General features: G+C 39.8%; 1 protein-coding gene across 4 annotated transcripts; it reads left to right on the forward strand.

The window, feature by feature from the left end:
• Positions 1 to 281: 281 nt before the first annotated feature.
• LOC103405622 (protein ACTIVITY OF BC1 COMPLEX KINASE 8, chloroplastic-like) lies at positions 282 to 20084 on the forward strand. Of its 4 annotated transcripts, none has more exons than XR_011576328.1 (22): positions 393 to 1112; positions 2976 to 3111; positions 4391 to 4557; positions 4711 to 4831; positions 4988 to 5088; positions 5652 to 5750; positions 6934 to 7044; positions 7128 to 7207; positions 7308 to 7377; positions 15333 to 15406; positions 15506 to 15575; positions 15745 to 15833; positions 16326 to 16450; positions 17301 to 17381; positions 17540 to 17600; positions 17716 to 17770; positions 17860 to 17958; positions 18042 to 18131; positions 18756 to 18815; positions 18918 to 19041; positions 19365 to 19415; positions 19573 to 20084. XR_011576328.1 is itself a non-coding variant. In XM_008344636.4 (21 exons), exons 1-20 carry the CDS (start codon positions 645 to 647, stop codon positions 19032 to 19034), a joined length of 2274 nt encoding a protein of 757 aa, XP_008342858.3. In that variant the 5' UTR covers positions 282 to 644; the 3' UTR covers positions 19035 to 19041; positions 19573 to 20084. The 4 variants fall into 4 exon arrangements, 2 of the variants coding, with proteins under 2 accessions (XP_008342858.3, XP_070670243.1); XR_524457.4 differs by lacking the exon at positions 19365 to 19415 and having other exon boundaries at positions 19573 to 19706; positions 19879 to 20084; XM_008344636.4 differs by lacking the exon at positions 19365 to 19415 and having other exon boundaries at positions 282 to 1112.
• Positions 20085 to 21157: the final 1073 nt, after the last annotated feature.

Raw genomic sequence — 21157 nt, forward strand, 5'->3', positions numbered from 1 at the left:
GATTATCATCGCTGGATGAGCGCGGTTTAATCTGTTTTCCTCCAGAAATGTCAGAACTCATCCAACGCGACAATGGTAATGGTAAAAGCCTTTGCCTTGTGGGTCGAAATTCGATGGAAAAAAAAAAAAAAACTATCATGCTACATGCACTGCCAAGATCAAAGTAATCATATATTCATCTAAATTACGGAAAAAAAAATTTGAACTTGAATGCAAAAGAAAAGTACTAGTACAAAACTGACTAAACCCACGTCTGCACAAACTCGATGAAATCCAATATTGTTGTTGTAAGGCCCGAATATTTGCAGTCACAAATTTCTCGGACTGATACGTCAGCCAGAAACCTTCCATGACAATAATCTCGTGGCGGATTACAGCCCGCGAGAGTCTTTCAACCAATGAGAAGCCTCCTTCTTGAAAACACTCATCCGAGTACTTGCCACGTGTTCTCCCCACCTCCACCCTTTCCCTCCCTTTTCTTCTTCGTTCGTTTCTCTCACTTTCATCTCCTTCCTCACTCCAAAACAGACTGTCCGTCTGTCTGTCTGTCTTCTTCTGCTGCTTCGCTCTCTCCCCCTCTCTCTCTTGCGGGCATGAAAATTGGGGATTAGGGTTTTGATCAAATTCTCGATTCTTTCTCCCCAATGGCTGCTTGTTCTCTACCTCTACTGGAACTGACCTTTCTCTCACCACAAACCACTCCTAAACGCCGCCTTTCTACCTCTGGAGTTTCTCTCTCTAGATTCTCTCTTATTGGATACCCTAGGGGCGGTGTTCGATCCCGAATCAGAGCGACTAAAGAGGATGGCCTTGTAGTTGAAGAGACGATCAACAAAGTCAATGGTGTCGAGTTGGGTGGTAATGGCGCTGCTGCTAGTACTAGTGGTAGCGATTACGGGTCCAATGGCTCCGTCAACAGCTACTCCAATGGCAGTGCTAATGGGGCAACTAACGGGAGCTTGGTGAAGTTCGTGAATGGCAATGGAGTGGCAGCGGAAGTGGTGGAAGGAGTTCAAGTGTTGGAGACGAAGGAGGAAGGAAGGAGGAAGAATATTGAGGAAATTGGAAAGGAAGATGCGTGGTTTAAGCAAAGCGGGCTACCAAAAGTCGAGGTATGATTGCGTGATGTTGATTTATTATTCAATTGTCTTTAAAGGAGCGCTGTGTGTTTGTGCTGCTAAGTTATGTTGAGAGTATGAATTCCAAATTGAGGAATTAAAGTCTTATGTAGTAGTTTAAATAATCTTGGGCGGACCTCTCCACTCATTTCCAATTGGTTTAGGGTTGGATGCTCACACTATAACAAGTAACAAGTTGGTATTGTTGAGAATGAATCCCACATTGATGAGAGGAGGGACCTTGCATGGGCGTATAAGTAAGTTGGGCTACTCTCTATATTGCCAATTGGTTTTATGGTGGAACCTCAACTTTTGAATTTGAGTATGCATATCGGTGCAGTTTGTAACAAGACATTGATTTGGAATGTAGATGGTAGATGTAGGTTTTTTGGAATTTTAGTTGAAATCTTAATTGGTTTGCTTGCACAAACAGAAATTTTTTTGATCTTCATTTGGACTTGAGGACTAGAATTCTAATTCACAGAGAGGTTTTGAACACGCTGTTACATCAGTAAAATTGAGGTGGTTTTGTCATAGTGAAGAAAGTACTATTAGCAGTCTAATGGATCACGTTATTGATGTGGTTGGTAGGCTATGTTAAGTGGTCAAAAGTTGTTTTTTTCCTCATCTACTACAACACCAGAAAAAGTATACATGAAATACAGATGTGTGGATTGGTTGTAGTATTAAGAGATGCAGCAAGTATAATGTGCAGATTGTTGGAGAAAAATAAAACTGAGCAACCTATAGTGGTAGTGGGGCCAATGACAGAGATATATTTTCTTTTTAATAATGTTGGAGATCATATTTTTTACATGATATATGTGTGTGTGTTCACTAGGGTTACCAATATTACGATTTTCTATAGCTACTGTTTTGCGGTTATTTCAAGCCTTAGTGTTTAGGGTTTACTAGCTTTTATGGTTTAGGTAACTCTGAAGCTGGCCTAGTTTTATGGGACAAGGATAGGATGAAAGATGTTTAACAAGTGAAAATAGAAACTGAAAATAAAAAATGGTTCATGCAAATCTTAAAAGGGGATCATTTATCTCTTTTAGAGTTCTAATCAATGTTTTTTTAAAAGGCTTGCCTAGGCGCCTTGTGAAGCTGGGCTTGAGGGTTGCCGCCTTTGTTTTGAGGGAGTGGGCGGAAGGCGCCGCCGGAGCCGCCTAGGCGCGCCTCAGGGGATATATATATATATATTTTTTATTTTACTCCCAAACCCAAATTTTGGGTAGGGTTTGAACTACCTCATACCTCTTCCTTGCACTATCATCTCTCTACCTTGTTTTCTGATTTTTATTTTTTATACAATGGATGTGTGTGCCTTCTACGTGCATTGTTATATGTGTGCTCATTGTGCTTTTCATCCTCTATTATATATATATATATATATATATATATATATGTATGTATAAAATATATGTATATATATGTGTGTATATGTATTTATAATATATGTGTGTGCTCAGGGTGTTATTGATTAATAATCTTCTTCTTTTTTAATTTAATATATGTGTACGCTCAGTGTATATATTAAAAAATTTAGGTCCCGTGAGGCTTTGCCTCACGCTTAGGCTGGGCTATCCCTCGGACGCCTCGCCCACGCCTTACGCTTTTAATACATTGGTTCTAATTCATGCATTAGTGACAAATAGATTCATTTCGTACTTTATTGCTAACATTGTCTTGTATGTGGAGCCAGAATCTACTCTATATAGCCGTGTTTCTTTGAGTTGGCTGTATAACATTGAAATCGCTTCTTTTTATAAATTTGTTGGTTGCTTCATTTGTATTTTGAGTTTGAATATGTGCACACACGTGCCAAAGTAATATGGTACTTTTTGGTTTTTACAGGTCTCTGTTGCACCCGGTGGCCGTTGGAGTAGATTTAAAACTTACTCGACAATCCAGAGGACCTTGGAAATATGGGGATTTGTTCTAAAATTCATTATAAAGGCTTGGTTAGACAATCAAAAATTCACTTATCGAGGTTAGTCACTTCCTGTAGAATGAAACTTCCAAAGTCAAATACATGAGTTTTTCATTTTGGCTTTCCATGTGAGTAAACCAAAAAATGGAAGAAATATTAAGAAGCACTTGCAAAGCCCATGTAATAATAGTGTAGAGCTTGATTCCCACTTCCCATGGAAATTCCTTCTAATTTTACAATCTATTAGGAACAAGCATTCTTCTTCAGAACTTCTTCCTCTGTTGTCAGGTTTAAAGATACTCAGCACAATTTTAAAAATTTAATCATGACGTGCCTTGTAATGTACCAATCTAATAAAGTGGTGGAAGCCAATCCTTTCTCCTTGAATTTTGAAAACAGATAAAGATTGTTTGGTTTTGGTACCAGGTCCCAATTGGTACCTGGTACCAGACATTCTATATCCCTTTTCAATAGTTAAGAACAAATGCTTGGCTTCCATCACCATCTCACATGATTTTGAAGGCTAGAGTACTGTACATGGTACAAGTTTATGATCTGGATTATAGCTCCGGAATGGTAAATCCTTGTAGCATTATAATTAAAGTAGGGGGGCTAAAAATGTTTTTCAATGGTACTAGTAATAGTCATGTTTATGTGCAAAATGGGAGGTTGAAATTGCTCTCTTTCTTAAGCTTTGCGACAAGTTGTCATTGGAAGCTAATTTTGATAGCGTTACTTCGAAGTGAGTGTGATGGCTCTGTTGTTGGTTGTATCTATGAACAAAAATATGAGGTATATATTTTATATCCTATTTTCAGCAGTGAGGAAACAGGAGAGGTTGCAGGATATAGTTTGCATTTGGTGATCTGTGGTTTCCTCTTTCTCTGAATTTTGCGATGTACCTTCCTTTTTTACAAAGGCAGATTGACGGTGTCTATCCCAACTCTCTTAGCTATAATTCTGTGAAAGTATGTAAAAGACATTTATAAAAACTGAGGGTGGCGGAGCCACAGTAGCATCCATGTCATCTGGGAATTTCCATAGGAAAACTCTCAAGCAAAAGAATATAAAAAAATTGGATGCAATGCTGCCCCCATGGCAGTGCCTTGAATCAACCATACAATACTAAGTGAGAGAAAAATGGTGGATGAGCTTGAGCAGTTTGGGCATTGTATGCACACTGCCTAATATTTATTGGTCTTTCTCATAAATAAATGGTTCAAAGGAATTAATTCTTCTCGGAATATTTTGAATTTTATTTAGAATCTAGAATTCTTTTCGTAAGGCTGGCAGACTGTATTTTTTAGTGCTTGTATCTAATTTAAAAGGATATGTGCAGGGGGAATGACAGAGGAGAAGAAAACCTTGAGGCGTAAGGCACTTGCCAAGTGGCTTAAGGAGAATATTTTGAGATTAGGTCCAACATTCATTAAAATTGGCCAGCAGTTCTCCACAAGGGTGGACATTCTTGCTCAAGAATATGTTGATCAATTGTCAGAACTTCAGGTTGGAAATTCTTTAATTTAATGTCAACAAGAATGCACATTCATACTGTATACTGTTTTATACAATCAGCTACTGAAAGTAGAGCCAATTTTGTCTGTCGTATCCGTTTCTCAATCACTCGCAGTTGCTTATCTTTTCTTAATCTAATTTCAGGATCAAGTTCCTCCTTTCCCTTCAGATACAGCTATTTCTATTGTTGAAGAAGAGCTTGGTGCTCCTGTGGGAGATATCTTTGATCGGTTTGATTATGAACCAATAGCTGCTGCTAGTCTTGGTACTCCTGATTGCATTTGTCAAGTTTCTGATAGCAAAATTTGTGCAAAAAGAATGAGAAATCAGAAAATGAATCTAGCATAATTGTGTTTTTTTGGGTTATAGTATAGTTTGATAAGAGATGAAATGTGAGAATATGGTATCTTCCTTTATGCAGGTCAGGTTCACCGTGCAAGATTGAAAGGACAGGAAGTTGTTGTTAAAGTACAGAGGCCTGGACTTAAGGATCTTTTCAATATTGATCTTAAGAACCTGAGGGTCGGTTGCTCATATTGGCTTACAGTTCTTGATTAGTATTCAATTGGCTTACAGTTCTTGATTAGTACTATTAATTTTGGGATCTTTGGTATATGTTCACTAGAAGATTTGAACGTCCATTTACCCTCACCCTACGGATCCATGCTACTTGAGCTGAGGTCATGGATAATGTTTGGGCTAGTTTAGGATATCATGGTTTTGTCTGATCATGGTTGAATTCTTTTTTGGTGTTTCTTCTTTTCTTTTTTTTTCTTGCTTCCCTTGGCCTGCCAAAGTTGTGAATTTCCGCTTGATGTTCTCCGCTTATGGTCAAATCATTCAAAAGGGACTCAAGAAAAGCGATATTGTCGCTAAGATTGAATTTAAGTGGGATCTTCAAAAGTGGTACTGAATGTTAATTCACTTAATATGCTAACTGTATAATTAGATCTCATAATATTCTTTCTATTCAGTTTGGTTGTTTCTTGTGTATTATTTCTTGTGTATTCAGTTTGGTTCCTCTTGGTCTTGTGAGGGCAGTGGAAATTCTGATGAGCATTGTCATATTGTCATTTTCTTTTCAGGTAATTGCAGAATATCTTCAAAAAATTGACCCAAAGTCAGATGGTGCGAAGAGGGATTGGGTTGCTATCTATGATGAGTGTGCAAATGTCTTATATGAGGTATTGAGATCCGCTTTCATTGTTTTAACCATTTTGGCACTAAATAGTGAGCCAAAGGGCACATAACTCGTGCCTTTTTTGTTTAGTGTAGGTAAAGGTCTCATTCTCCACAGTGGCTTATGTTTTCTTACTACGTAATAAGTTGAACCATGCTTCAAGGAATAAGATGTCATCCATGTCGAGTCAAAGGATATTGACATGGATGAGTAAGGATGTAGGAAGCAATGTATTAAAAGCGTGAGGCATGGGCGAGGTGTCTGAGGGATAGCCCAACCTAGGCGTGAGGCGAAGCCTCACGGGACCTAAATTTTTAATATATACACTAAGCGTACACATATATTATATTAAAAAAGAAGAAGATTATTAATGAATGATCACCCTGAGCACACACATATATTATAAATACATATACACACATATACATACATACATACATATATATATATATATATATATATATATAATAGAGGATGAAAAGCTCAATGAGCACACATATAACAATGCACGCAGACAGCACGCACATCCATTATATAAAAAAATAAAAATCAGAAAAAAAGGCAGAGAGACAATAGTGCAAGGAAGAGGTATGAGGCAGTTAAAACCCTACCTGAAATTTGGGTTTGGGAGTAAAAGAGAAAAAAAGATCCCCTGAGGCATGCCTAGGCGGCTCCGGTGATGCCTTCTGGCGCCTTCCGCCCACTTCCTCAAAATAGAGGCGGCAACCCTCAAGCCCAGCCTCACAGGCCGCCTAGGCGCGCCCTGAGGCGAGCCTTTTAAAACATTGGTAGGAAGTCATGGAGTAATAATGATGAAGTCATGTGAGGGAACTTAGGTGATACGTACAGGAAAAGAGGTCAATAATATAGATGGTTCAGTCCAACAAAGATAAAGAAAGGCAATTGAATGCTGACTTCTTTTTCTTGAAAAGAAAGCAATTTTATTGTTCACAGCTTGACAGTATTCTTAGACTTTTTAAACATAGATTTTTGTTTTCTATTAAATGGTAAAGATAATGATAATAATAATGGATAGTTTATGCTCATCTTTCACGTGCAGCATTCTGTGCTTAGTAAATTGTTGATAACTTATTTTCAAAACATTTTAATCTTAAAAGCTGCCTTCTTTTATACAATTTTTTTTTACTATTCTGTAAATCATAGCTAATTATTATAAAGTTTTCCAGGAGATTGATTATACCAAGGAAGCTGCAAATGCTGAACTATTTGCAAGTAACTTCAAAAACATGGATTATGTCAAAGTCCCAATGATAATATGGGAATACACTACACCACAGGTTTTGAGCTTTCACAACTAATGACTTTTGATCTTCTAGATGTTATTGTTCATTAAATCCAACTTCCGTTATATTATTATTAGGTTCTGACAATGGAGTATGTCCCGGGGATCAAGATTAACAAGATACAAGCCATAGATCAATTGGGCCTTGATCGGCAAAGGTCAGTACCGTTTCTGTCTCTTAGCCTGGGTAAATACTTGTTAACTTTTGACGTCTTCTTATCACTCCTGATGCTTCCACTATCAATTCGACTTCCTCAGGCTGGGCCGGTATGCTGTTGAATCGTACTTGGAACAAATTCTGTCTCATGGATTTTTTCATGCTGATCCTGTGAGTTTTTGTTGTTTAATTCAATTTGTGGTTCTAAAGCATGATTTGGGCGTCAACAACAACAACAACAAAGCCTTTTCCCACTAAGTGGGGTCGGCTATATGAATCCTAGAACGCCATTGCGCTTGGTTTTGTGTCATGTCCTCCGTTCGATCCAAGTACTAGTCTTTTCTTAGAGTCTCTTCTAAAGTTTTCCTAGGTCTTCCTCTACCCCTTCGGCCCTGAACCTCTGTCCCGTAGTCACATCTTCGAACCGGAGCGTCAGTCGGCCTTCTTTGCCCATGTCCAAATCACCGGAACCGATTTTCTCTCATCTTTCCTTCAATTTCGGCTACTCCTACTTTACCTCGGATATCCTCATGCCCAATCTTATCCTTTCTCGTGTGCCCACACATCCCACGAAGCATCCTCATCTCCGCTACACCCATTTTGTGTACGTGTTGATGCTTCACCGTCCAACATTCTGTGCCATACAACATCGTTGGCCTTATTGTCGTCCTATAAAATTTTCCCTTGAGCTTCAGTGGCCTACGACGGTCACATAACACGCCGGATGCACTCTTACACTTCATCCGTCCAGGTCGTATTCTATGGTTGAGATCTCCATCTAATTCTCCGTTCTCTTGCAAGATAGATCCTAGGCAGCAAAAACGGTCGCTTTTTGTGATCTTCGCTAGATTGCTCCGGTCATTAGTGTGGATAAGTATATAAATGAATAGAGATAGGAAAGCAAACACAAGATGTACGTGGTTCACCCAGATTGGCTACGTCCACGGAATAGAAGAGTTCTCATTAATTGTGAAGGGTTTACACAAGTACATAGGTTCAAGCTCTCCTTTAGTGAGTACAAGTGAATGATTTAGTACAAATGACATTAGGAAATATTGTGAGAGAATGATCTCGTAATCACGAAACTTCTAAGTATCGGAGTGTGGTATCGTCTTGACTTGCCTTATCTGTCTCATAGGTAGATGTGGCATCTTCTCTGGAAGTACTCTTCCTCCATCCAGGGGTGGTATCTTTAACTGGTGGAGATGCACAAGGTAATGTATCAATTTCACTTGGAGCTTACTTGTAGTTTCAGGCTTGGTCAAGCGCGATACAAACCATGTAGTAGGAGTCTCCCAAGTCGCCGAGCTAGGGGATCTGCTGAAAGAGGTGACAGACAAGGTAAGCAATCAGAGCTCCGGCTGATTGTTCACCTTCTCCCCATCTTGCAGCAGCATGAAGGATAAAGAGAAGAAAGATGAGAAGAGATGATATGGGATACTTTTGCTTTTGAAGAAGTAACTTTCCACAGGCTTATTCTTGAACTGAGCTGGAGGGTTTTCTGGTTTCCTCCAGAGCCGACTGAAGAATTTGAGGGTCAAAACAAGTCCATCAAATCTAGAGTACGTTCGACCCTGCTGATATGGGATACTTTTGCTTTTGACAGAGTAATGGATGTATCGGCACGTGTGCTGTTACGCTTGTCTCCACATGCTTCCTTGTATCCTTCGCACTTGCCCTATCTGTTCCTCAAGCAGATGCGGTATCTTCCCTGGAAACATAAGATGTTGAAGATGAGTACTCGAGAGCAATGCCAGGTAAGTAATCAGGTAAGGGGTTCCAGGCAGTCAGTTCCTGGCTGGAAGCTTGATTCCAAGTGCTGACTGATTGCTCTCTTTCTCCTTGTCTTGCAGGGAACAACAAGGCCAAAGGAAAAGACAGGGAAAAAGCATGATATGGGATACTCTTGCTTTTAACCCTGATGATATGAGATATTCTTGCTCTAGTATAGCTTGTGTGCAAAGGTATTATCGGGGGGAAAGAAAGCTGAATATTTCGAAAGGCTTCGTTGGGAGTGCCCTCTCAAATATGAGGAAGGGTTGAACATTTTTGCAGGTCTGCCTGTCCGTTGGGGATGGAGGTCGACATATATAGGAGTCTCCCTAACAACAAGTAGTAATGCTATTCCTTTACCCTGCTTGGTCATAGCACGGTAGTGGGAGCTGCCAGCTTCACATGTTTTAACTCTGTCAGAGCACTTTGAAAAAGTGGTCTGTGCTCTCGAGAAGTCTTCGACAGAATGCCCATAATTTCCGCAAAGCTGAGTGTGCGTGTGACAGGTGCTGACAAGGCTAGAAAAGTAGGTGCCTCTTCGATTTCTGAGATCGGCCCTCGTGGTCTCTGAGCAGCTCAGCTTTTGAGAAAGCGAGCGTCTCTTCGATTGATTCGGAGAACGATGCATCTTCGATTTTTAAGAAAGCAATCATGATGGGGGTCTGGCTCTCGAGATTCGGGGAGCAGTGTCACTTCGATTTTTGAGAAAGTAATCATGTTGGGAGTCTGGCTCTCGAGATTCGGAGGGCGGTGCCTCTTCGATTTTGGAGCAAGCAATCTTGTTGGGAGTGTTTTCTCGAATGTGAGTAAAGGTTGGGCATCTTTGCTAGTCTACCTTGCCACGAAGCACAGAGGTTGACACACAGGGATTTTCCAATTATCCAGCAATGGTACTGTTCCTTTACCCTCTCTTCGATTTTTGAGAAAGTAGTCATGTTGGGAGTCTGGCTCTCGAGATTCGGAGGACGGTGCCTCTTCGATTTTGGAGCAAGCAATCTTATTGGTAGTGTTTTCTCGAGTGTGAGTAAAGGTTGGGCATGTTTACTAGTCTACCTTGCCACGAAGCACAGAGGTTGACACACAGGGACTTTCCAATTATCCAGCAGTGGTACTGTTCCTTTACCCTTGTGGGTAAAATATGGTAGCTAGACCTTCAAAATTTATGGGTCTAAACTTTGTTAGTGCTGTTTCTTTGCTATTCTTTTACCTTTCTTGGTCAGAGCGATGTAGTGGGAGCTGCAAGCTTTACGTGCTCAATTTTGGCAGAGAACTTTGGCAAAGTTATCTGTGGTACCCATGAGCTAGTGTTGCGTGTGGGAAGTGGGTGATTGAACAGTAAGATTCATGTGTTTTCTACTTCCTCAGAAGTCTTCGACAGAATGCCCATAATTTCCGCAAAGCTGAGTGTGCGTGTGACAGGTGCTGACAAGGCTGGAAAAGTAGGTGCCTCTTCGATTTCTGAGATCGGCCCTCGTGGTCTCTGAGGAGCCCAGCTTTTGAGAAAGCGAGCGCCTCTTCGATTTCTGAGATCGGCCTTCGTGGTCTTTGAGCAGCCTAATTTTTGAGAAAGCAAACGCCTCTTCGATTTCTGAGATCAACCCTCGTGGTCTCTAAGCAGCCCAGCTTTTGAGAAAGCAAACGCCTCTTCGATTTCTGAGCAGGCGCCTCTTCGATTTCTGAAGATCCGTCGAGTGCAGATTTTTATAGGGGCTGGCATTAAGTTCCAAAGCACACTTGAATCTCCACCAGTAGAAGCTCCATTCTTGCACTTCTAAGATCTTGATTTGTCCAACCTCTTCTCTCTTCAACACCTTTGAAAATGTCTGGCCCCTCCGACCGTCGTTTTGACTTGAACCTTGTTGAAGAGGCAGCCCCGCCTTCTCCAGACAACATATGGCGCCCATCCTTCGTCTCCCCTACTGGTCCTCTTACCGTTGGGGATTCCGTGATGAAGAATGATATGACTGCTGCGGTGGTGGCCAGGAACCTTCTCACTCCCAAAGATAACAGACTACTTTCCAAACGGTCTGATGAGTTAGCTGTTAAGGATTCGCTGGCTCTCAGTGTTCAGTGTGCAGGTTCTGTGTCTAATATGGCCCAACGCCTATTTGCTCGAACCCGCCAAGTTGAATCATTGGCGGCTGAGGTGATGAGTCTCAAACAGGAGATTAGAGGGCTCAAGCATGAGAATAAACAGTTGCACCGGCTCGCACATGACTATGCTACAAACATGAAGAGGAAGCTTGACCAGATGAAGGAAACTGATGGTCAGGTTTTACTTGATCATCAGAGATTTGTGGGTTTGTTCCAAAGGCATTTATTGCCTTCGTCTTCTGGGGCTGTACCGCGTAGTGAAGCTCCAAATAATCAACCTCTGATGCCTCCTCCTTCTAGGGTTCTGTCCAGTACTGAGGTTCCGAATGATCCCCCTCCGGTGCCTTCTCTTTCTGGGGCTCTACCGACTGCTGAGACTTCTCCTAAGCAACCCTTGTGAAGGCTCCCTCTTGTTTGTTTATTTTGACTCATGTATATGTACACATTTGTAGCTTATCGGGGATATCAATAAATAAGTTTTCCTTCATTTCAACGTATTCTGTTAAATACACCAAAACCTTCTTCGCTAAGTTCTTTGAATTTTCTTTTGTTGAAGCTTTCTGAGTGGAGCATGTAGGTTGGGGTAGTGTTCCCTTAATTTCCCGAGTGAGGAAAACTTCTCGATTGGAGACTTGGAAAATCCAAGTCACTGAGTGGGATCGGCTATATGAATCTTAGAACGCCATTGTGCTCGGTCCTGTGTCATGTCCTTCGTTAGATCCAAGTACTCTAAGTCTTTTCTTAGAGTCTCTTCCAAAGTTTTCCTAGGTCTTCCTCTACCCCTTCGGCCCTGAACCTCTGTCCCATAGTCGCATCTTCTAATCGGAGCGTCAGTAGGCCTTCGTTGCACATGTCCAAACCACCGTAACCGATTTTCTCTCATCTTGCCTTCAATTTCGGCTACTCCTACTTTACCCCGGATATCCTCATTCTTAATCTTATCCTTTCTCGTGTGCCCACACATCCAACGAAGCATCCTCATCTCCGCTACACCCATTTTGTGTATGTGTTGATGCTTCACCGCCCAACATTCTGTGCCATACAGCATCGCTGGCCTTATTGCCGTCCTATAAAATTTTCCCTTGAGCTTCAGTGGCATACGGCGGTCACACAACACGCCGGATGCACTCTTCCACTTCATCCATCCAGCTTGTATTCTATGATTGAGATCTCCATCTAATTCTCCGTTCTTTTGCAAGATAGATCCTAGGTAACGAAAACGGTCGCTCTTTGGTATTTCTTGATCTCCGATCCTCACCCCTAACTCGTTTTGGCCTCCATTTGCACTGAACTTGCACTCCATATATTCTGTCTTTGATCGGCTTAGGCGAAGACCTTTAGATTCCAACACTTCTCTCCAAAGGTTAAGCTTTGCATTTACCCATTCCTGAGTTTCATCTATCAACACTATATCGTCTGCGAAAAGCATACACCAAGGAATATCATCTTGAATATGTCCTGTTAACTCATCCATTACCAACGCAAAAAGGTAAGGACTTAAGGATGAGCCTTGATGTAATCCTACAGTTATGGGAAAGCTTTCGGTTTGTCCTTCATGAGTTCTTACGGCAGTCTTTGCTCCTTCATACATATCCTTTATAGCTTGGATATATGCTACTCGTACTCCTTTCTTCTCTAAAATCCTCCAAAGAATGTCTCTTGGGACCCTATCATACGCTTTTTCCAAATCTATAAAGACCATGTGTAAATCCTTTTTCCCATCTCTATATCTTTCCATCAATCTTCGTAAGAGATAGATTGCCTCCATGGTTGAGCGCCCTGACATGAACCCAAATTGGTTGTCCGAAACCCGTGTCTCTTGCCTCAATCTATGCTCAATGACTCTCTCCCAGAGCTTCATTGTATGACTCATTAGCTTAATACCCCTATAGTTCATGCAATTTTGTACGTCACCCTTATTCTTGTAGATAGGCACCAAAGTGCTCGTTCGCCACTCATTTGGCATCTTCTTCGTTTTCAAAATCCTATTGAAAAGGTCAGTGAGCCATGTTATACCTGTCTCTCCCAAAACTTTCCACACTTCGATTGGTATATCGTCTGGGCCTACTGCTTTTCTATGCTTCATCTTCTTCAAAGCTACAACCACTTCTTCCTTCCGGATTCTACGATAAAAAGAGTAGTTTCTACACTCTTCTGAGTTACTCAACTCCCCTAAAGAAGCACTCCTTTCATGTCCTTCATTGAAAAGATTATGAAAATAACCTTTCCATCTGTCTTTAACCGCGTTCTCTGTAGCAAGAACCTTTCCATCCTCATCCTTGATGCACCTCACTTGGTTTAGGTCCTTTGTCTTCTTTTCCCTTGCTCTAGCTAATTTATAGATATCCAACTCTCCTTCTTTGGTATCTAGTCGCTTATACATATCGTCATAAGCCGCTAACTTAGCTTCTCTCACAGCTTTCTTCGCTTCTTGCTTCGCTTTTCTATACCTTTCACCATTTTCATCGGTCCTATCCTTGTATAAGGCTTTACAACATTCCTTCTTAGCCTTCACCTTTGTTTGTACCTCCTCATTCCACCACCAAGATTCCTTTTGGTGTGGGGCAAAACCTTTGGACTCTCCTAATACCTCTTTTGCTACTTTTCGAATACAACTAGCCATGGAATCCCACATTTGGCTAGCTTCTCTCTCTCTATCCCACACACACTGGGTGATTACTTTCTCTTTGAAAATGACTTGTTTTTCTTCTTTTAGATTCCACCATCTAGTCCTTGGGCACTTCCAAGTTTTGTTCTTTTGTCTCACTCTTTTGATATGTACATCCATCACCAACAAGCGATGTTGATTAGCCACGCTCTCTCCTGGTATAACTTTGCAATCCTTACAAGTTATACGATCTCCTTTCCTCATTAGGAGAAAATCTATTTGTGTTTTTGACGACCCACTCTTGTAGGTGATCACATGTTCTTCTCTCTTCTTAAAGAAGGTGTTGGCTAAGAAGAGATCATATGCCATTGCAAAATCCAAGATAGCTTCCCCATCCTCGTTTCTCTCCCCAAAACCATGGCCACCATGGAAACCTCCATAGTTGCCTGTCTCCCTGCCCACGTGTCCATTTAAATCTCCTCCTATAAATAACTTCTCCGTCTGAGCAATTCCTTGCACCAAGTCTCCAAGGTCTTCCCAAAATTTCTCCTTTGAACTCTTATCCAACCCTACTTGAGGTGCGTACGCACTAATCACATTGATAAGTTCTTGTCCTATTACAATCTTGATTGCCATGATTCTATCTCCTACCCTCTTGACATCTACAACATCTTGTGTCAAGGTCTTGTCCACGATGATGCCAACACCGTTTCTCGTTCTATTTGTGCCCGAATACCAAAGTTTAAACCCTGAGTTTTCTAGATCCTTTGCCTTACTACCAACCCACTTAGTTTCTTGTAGGCACATAATATTTATCCTTCTCCTCACCATAACTTCCACTACTTCCATAGATTTTCCCGTTAAGGTTCCTATATTCCACGTTCCTAAACGCATTTTGCTCTCTTGAACTCTACCCTTCTGTCCTAGCTTCTTCACCCTCCCCCGTCTAATAGGATCAAAGTACTTCTTTTGTGTGTCCCGTGTAAAGTTGATAGGAGCATATGCTCCCAAACAACTTTGAGTGGAGTCGTTCGAAAAGAAGTTTCTATGGCCCCCTTGCTCATTTAACACTGCATCCGGGTGCCGATGGAGATACAGCGACCCTTGCTCATTTATCACTGTGCTCGGGCCACACAGCGCGCCACTTACGGGTGACGCCCTAGCTTTAGCGCGATTTTGTTCTGGATTCATTTTCATAAGGATTCGACGTGACTTAGAAAACTGGGAAAATCTCAGAACCGTGGGTGTACATGAGAAAATACCTACTCCTCATTCATGGTCATCACATTTGACAATATGGCCTCCTTGTTTGGTTCTCTTACACGTCCTGGAGTAAAATACTAAACATGGCTGCGTCTGTAGTCCAAAAGGCAATTTCGGAAACCGTAATTGTAAAAAGAAACATGTCCTGCTCAGATTTATAAGCAATCCCTCATTGCTGTCAGATTGGGACTTCTACTTATATATGTGCTCTAATCAAATAGCTATAAGATGGCCCATCGTGAGCTTTTCTGATTCCCCCCTTAGGGATCAATATTTCTGTTGCACATAAGAAAGCTGTAGTCCTCGTGTTTTTTTATTACACATTTCTGGATTCCTGGCTTTTAATATCCCCTGCCAATTTGTTTCCACAATTTTCCTCTTAATGCAGCATCCTGGAAATATTGCTGTGGATGATGTCAATGGTGGAAGGTTGATTTTTTATGATTTTGGAATGATGGGGAGGTATTTCCTTGACTCTGTTTGCTAATCTACAATCTACCAATCACTGCTCTCCAAGTTTTTCTTTATTTTTAAATGTGTCTTCATATTTATACTTTACAGTATCAGCCCAAACATTAGAGAAGGTTTGCTGGAAACATTTTATGGAGTTTATGAAAAGGATCCAGATAAGGTTTTTTCATCTTTTTGTCCTTTCTTTTTAGTTTGCTATTTTCTAAGTACGGTTCATTGTACCATGTTGATCAGGCAATTGGAATTACAGTTAGTTTACATTAATTATGCCATGGTTCAAATGCCTGGTTGTGATCTTTAAATGATGGAAATTAATTATACCGGTGCAGGTCCTTCAGGCAATGATTCAGATGGGTGTTCTTGTGCCTACTGGAGATATGACAGCTGTCAGACGAACAGCACTATTTTTTCTTAACAGGTGCTTCTGAATCTTCTGATAGAGAAGAAAACTGGAAATTTAAATAGAATTTGCATGGTTCCATTGTTCATTTCTTAATTAATTTGTTCGGTCTTTCTTTCTTTTTTTTTGTACAAAATTTAAATTCCCTGGTATTGAGGAATTTCCGAGCTACTTGGGGAATAATGCCTCTGGCAAATCAGAATTATATACACGTCTACTAGTAATATGTAACTTGCGAGGTGCTAGATAAGGCACTGTATCAGCTATATGGTTCCAATGGGGTTTTTTGTTCCAGTTTGAATGATGGAAACTATTTATGGTTGGAATGGAGCTATTCGTATAGTTGTCAATTGTTTTACGGGCTGGGGTGTAATTTAGATTGACTGACAGCCTACTCTTCTTGGTTTTGTAAGCAAGGTCTTAAGTTAAACATATCATGTTAGCTTTGATTGGTAGTTCCAAAATTTTTATTCTGCCTTGGAGTTCTTTTCTAATGCTCAAATTTTGCAGTTTTGAAGAGCGACTTGCTGCACAGAGAAAGGAGAAAGAATTGGCGACAGCAGAGCTTGGGTTTAAAAAGCCATTGAGCAAGGAGGAAAAGATAATGAAAAAGAAAGAAAGGCTGGCTGCAATTGGTAATTCACCTTGTTTAAATCTTCTATCTATGTTAAGGTTCTTACCTTACATAGTTTTTAGATTCTTACAACTCAGTATTTAATGGAAGAGTTGGAAGCTGACCTTTTCAGTTTGCCAGACCTATGTCAGGCATTAGAGCTTAAGTCAAGTCCTGCACAAATTTTGATGCTAAATGAGTATATTGAAAGCCATTTTTGTGGGATAGAAATGATTTGTACTCCTTTACAGTCTCCAGCTTCTTGTTTAATTTAGAGAATAAGAACTGGTGAGCTTTCTCTTGGCTGCATTTATACTGGGACCAATTTATGCCATGTCAAGCTTAGACAGGATCAACTCAAAATTTAAATTCTCAGTCCATAGGGATGCATAAGTTAGTACGTGGTGTTACCCTCATACTTTATTTGGTTTACACTTGAACAAGTAAATCATCGACACCAGGTCCACTATTCATATCCCCTGTATTTTCTAATCTGGTTAAACATGTTTCTTATTATCATTTATTCGATAATGGCCAAATAATATTTTGGGTTTCCCTTGTGGCTACCTTACACATGAAATTGTTTTTAAGTCTTTGGCCACCTGAGCTATTTAAATTTGATGTCTGATTAAGGGTATCTTAAATTAAACATGTTTATGCAACAAGTTTGATTATGCTAAACTTTCCATTTTTAAACAATGTAAAATTTGAGTCTGGGCTCCAACTGTAATCAAGGGTTAACTGGTTTCTGTCCAGTGGCTGGATTTCCCGGATTGTTGTCAATACTAAATTGATGCAACCCATAGGCTATTTTTGCAATTTTCCACTGTGCATTGATGTTTGATACTCAGTACCTTGCATTCTTTTAACAGGGGAAGATTTATTAGCCATTGCAGCAGATCAACCCTTCAGATTTCCTGCGACATTCACATTTGTTGTTAGAGCATTTTCAGGTAGCGTAATAGAAACATGGTGGACATGTTTTTGTTGTAAATATGTTTGCATTTTGCATTGCTGATGTAATGTGTTTATTTGTAGTTGAACAAAGAGACCCATATATTTATATGTGTATATCCTCCTAAATGGACTTCTTTATTTTCTCTCTTTTCAGTATTAGATGGCATTGGGAAGGGTCTTGATCCTCGATTTGACATTACTGAGATAGCCAAACCGTGAGTGTAATTTAGCTTTAAAACCATCCCAAAGTTGTAAAATAAATACCTTCTAAGATTTGGTAACTGTTACTTCCCCTTGTTTTTGACAAGTCTTGGACACTCTGCCCTGTAGCTATGCACTGGAATTGCTAAAATTTCGTGAAGCTGGAGTTGAAGTCATTATAAAGGCAAACTCTTAGCATCCATATTAAATTTCATATTGTACAATCTTTCTAGTACAAACCCCATTCTTACACTAAACTTATAAATGTTCCAGGACCTCAGAAATAGATGGGACAGGCAGTCTCGTGCGTTGTATAACTTATTTAGACAGGCTGACAGAGTTGAAAAGCTTGCTGAAATTATACAAAGATTGGTACCAACTGATTTTTATCTGTGAATAAATTGAATAGCTTGTTATAATTTTCTCAGTTGTGGATGCCACTTGTTTATTTATAGGAGCAAGGTGATCTGAAGCTTAGAGTTCGGGCTTTGGAATCTGAGAGGGCATTCCAGCGGGTTGCAACTGTCCAGAAGACTGTTGGAAATGTGGGTTGAACTTACTCATGACCTAATGGCATACACACATGATACTTATCTTTGTTGGAATTTGTTTCAGTATATAATAATATGACAAGAAAGTTGTGAGTTGAATTTTCTTTCTTTATGAGGTTCCATTAGTTATAATACAAATTATATTAAAGCCATACTGAGGTGTGGTTGGTCCTACTCACATCCGCAAGCATGGAAGGGGTCTATTTTAATGATTTAGATGCATTTTCTCATAAGTGTATGACACTGACATTAACGCTTCCTCGTCAACAACGGGGGTACCATATCTAGAAATCAAATAAATCAGTTTTAACTGTAGCATTATTGAATGGCATTTAAAAAAGTTCTTACCGAACAGAAAAATAAAAAAGCAGAAGACGCACATTGACGGTTTGGGAAGTAGAGTAGAGGTTTTGATTGCTTTTCTGAGTCATCTTCAGTTCTGAACTAGGTGCACGTTTATAGTTCTGTATCTCTCGTCTGCTAAAGCTTATATGAAAATTCCTACTTTACTGATATGTACTATTTACAGCTCAACTAGTTGAACGTCTCTCTTGTCTGCTAAATCTTATAATGGCATGATGTCCACTTGGCTTGATCTTTTGTTTGACTAATTTGCAGGCAGTTGCTGCTGGAAGCCTAATAAATCTCGCAACAATCTTGTATATTAATTCCATTCGAGTAAGCTATCAAATTACTTTTGGTACCTATGGCATTGTGTTTGAATCCCTGTTGTCTGATTTTCTTCAAAGCTCGATTCTGATGCTACCTATTTATTCTCAGGTTCCTGCCATTGTAGCATATGTCTTTTGTGCATTTTTTGGTCTTCAGGTTCTCATTGGCCTCATAAAGGTGAAAAAGTTCGATGAGCGGGAGAGATTAATAACAGGAACTGCTTAAACAATTGGTGAGTGAAGCTTATTCTATTTATACAATCTATCATTTTAGTTCTTCATCCATGAGAGTTGAGATAGAGAAACAAGGTTTCAAATGAAAAGAGAGCTGAGTGTTGAACGTCCTTAAAGGGTCATGGCACCAAAATGCCTTTTCTGCTCAAGTAAATAAGTAGTTTTATGTCTTCGTGTTTTGTAATGTATGGGAATTTTGGCAACAAGTTGAATGACTTTAACAGGGAGAACTTAAATCAAAGCTTGTCCGGGATGATTACTTGGTCAAACCCACCAACCTTGTCTCTGATATTGTTAATGGATCTTACCACATCATTAACAGGAAAAAGATATGATCCATATGATATAGTTGGGTCTTAGAGAAACCAAATGGGTGAGTACAGCTGCCCGTTAACTGTTTGAAATTTTTTGTAGTCGCTCGATTGATGTACAAGAATAGAATAGAATACCAAATGTGATTGCTGTTTGTAACTACAAAGACACTTGCACTCCGCTCTTTCTTATAAACATATTATGTTGCATTTTTCAAGTGGAGGGAAATCCAGCTCATGGTTTTACAAGTCAACTTTCTGATCCTTGAAGAGAATTAGGGTCGATCTTGGGAATGCAGACTATATCATGGTTCTTCTAGCAACAAATATGATCCTGAACTACCATTTCACAGGTTTGTGATGGTTTTTTAGAAGCTGAGCACTGGGGCTTATTCAACCAAAGTTTAATAAGAGTTGGATTTGTAACTCTGTTCGGTTAGGTTGGCTATTGCGACTTTGTTTCAAGTAGTCCCAAAATTACATTCCCGAATGTAGTTATATTGAAGATGTGTCGTCATTTTTCAGGTCGATGACTGTATAAGGCAGCTTGCAGTCATAACATTGTAATTTGTTTTGTAATTATCTTATAGCTAAGAGCCTGACATGCCATTCTGTGGTCAAAATTTGGGCTGCTGGGATGTGCATAATTGTTGTATAATGTTGTATCAGACAGATTTTCGAATTTTCGAGCTGATATGTAATTATATATTTAATTAGTTTTGCACTTTAAAGGTGGCCAAATTGGGATATAAATAATAGCTGGTAGATTATTTAACAAGTTTTGTACTTTAAATATCAGTTGCTTTTGTAAAGCTTAGAACAACTTTGTTATGCTTGCCTTTCCCTTCAGGAACAAAATAGTGTCTCTGTACTCTTTTTCTTCTCATACATTTTCGGTTGGGCATTTTAATTCGATTGAAGAAAAATTGGTAAGAAGTTACCTTTTGAAAGGGTGCACACATGGCAATCATCTACTGCACCGGTGATACCACTTGGACAATATTTGTTACAACAGTGTCATGAACAACTTCATGGCAAAAGTACATCTATGCGGACAAAAACTTACAGATCTTTATTTCATAGGCACATGACACTAGTGTACCAGTGAATCCGTGCTAGTAGCAATTGTTGGTGTGAGTTGAATATTCTCTTACAAAAGTGGCATGAGCCATCTTTCACAGAAAGTTGTTAAATCGACTTTGTTATGTTAATCAGGTTTATTGAACAATTGGGTTCATTGAATCTTATACATAGGTTCATTAACTCTTGTACTTTTTGTTCAGTGTATGAGGAGTAACTGAGGTGTATTTGTATTTTCTATATATTTTACACATTTGAGGATGAATAATATCAAAAAATTAAACTTCAAAATTAGCCCAAATTAGCATGGTATCAGAGTAGAGATCCTAAGGTCCTACCATGAACCCGACAAGTTGTCACACAAATCGTCCATCACGATTCATCTACGGCATCAATTGGCATCAAACTTAACTGTGCCAATTATGGAGTTTGGTCTCAAATTGTTGAGATGTTGTTGCCGGCGAAGATAAGCTGGGATACTTGTTTGAAAGTAATCCTCAACCTCCTACCGATAATCCGGTTTTCACCATAAGGCGCACAGAGAATGCCATCATGAAAGGTTGGCTAATTAATTCTATGGAACCCAATTTAATTGGGTATCTTCTTTACCTACCAACAGTGAAGGAAGTGTGAGATGTAATTGCCAATCTCGCAACTTCGATGTTTGAATTATCTTTAATTTCTCAAGATGATCTTGTTGTCTTTAGTTCAACTAACCTATCTT

Source organism: Malus domestica, chromosome 15 (genome assembly GCF_042453785.1).
Source record: "Malus domestica chromosome 15, GDT2T_hap1".
In the NCBI taxonomy this organism is placed as follows: domain Eukaryota; kingdom Viridiplantae; phylum Streptophyta; class Magnoliopsida; order Rosales; family Rosaceae; genus Malus; species Malus domestica.

What these genes read in the sequence shown, in the direction of transcription:
- LOC103405622 (XM_008344636.4), top strand. Translation starts at nt 645, where the DNA reads ATGGCTGCTTGTTCTCTACCTCTACTGGAACTGACCTTTCTCTCACCA. An exon ending in CTGAAATTATACAAAGATTG is followed by an intron (nt 17,959 to 18,041) that starts GTACCAACTGAT and finishes GTTTATTTATAG; the next exon opens with GAGCAAGGTGATCTGAAGCT. An exon ending in TGTATATTAATTCCATTCGA is followed by an intron (nt 18,816 to 18,917) that starts GTAAGCTATCAA and finishes ATTTATTCTCAG; the next exon opens with GTTCCTGCCATTGTAGCATA.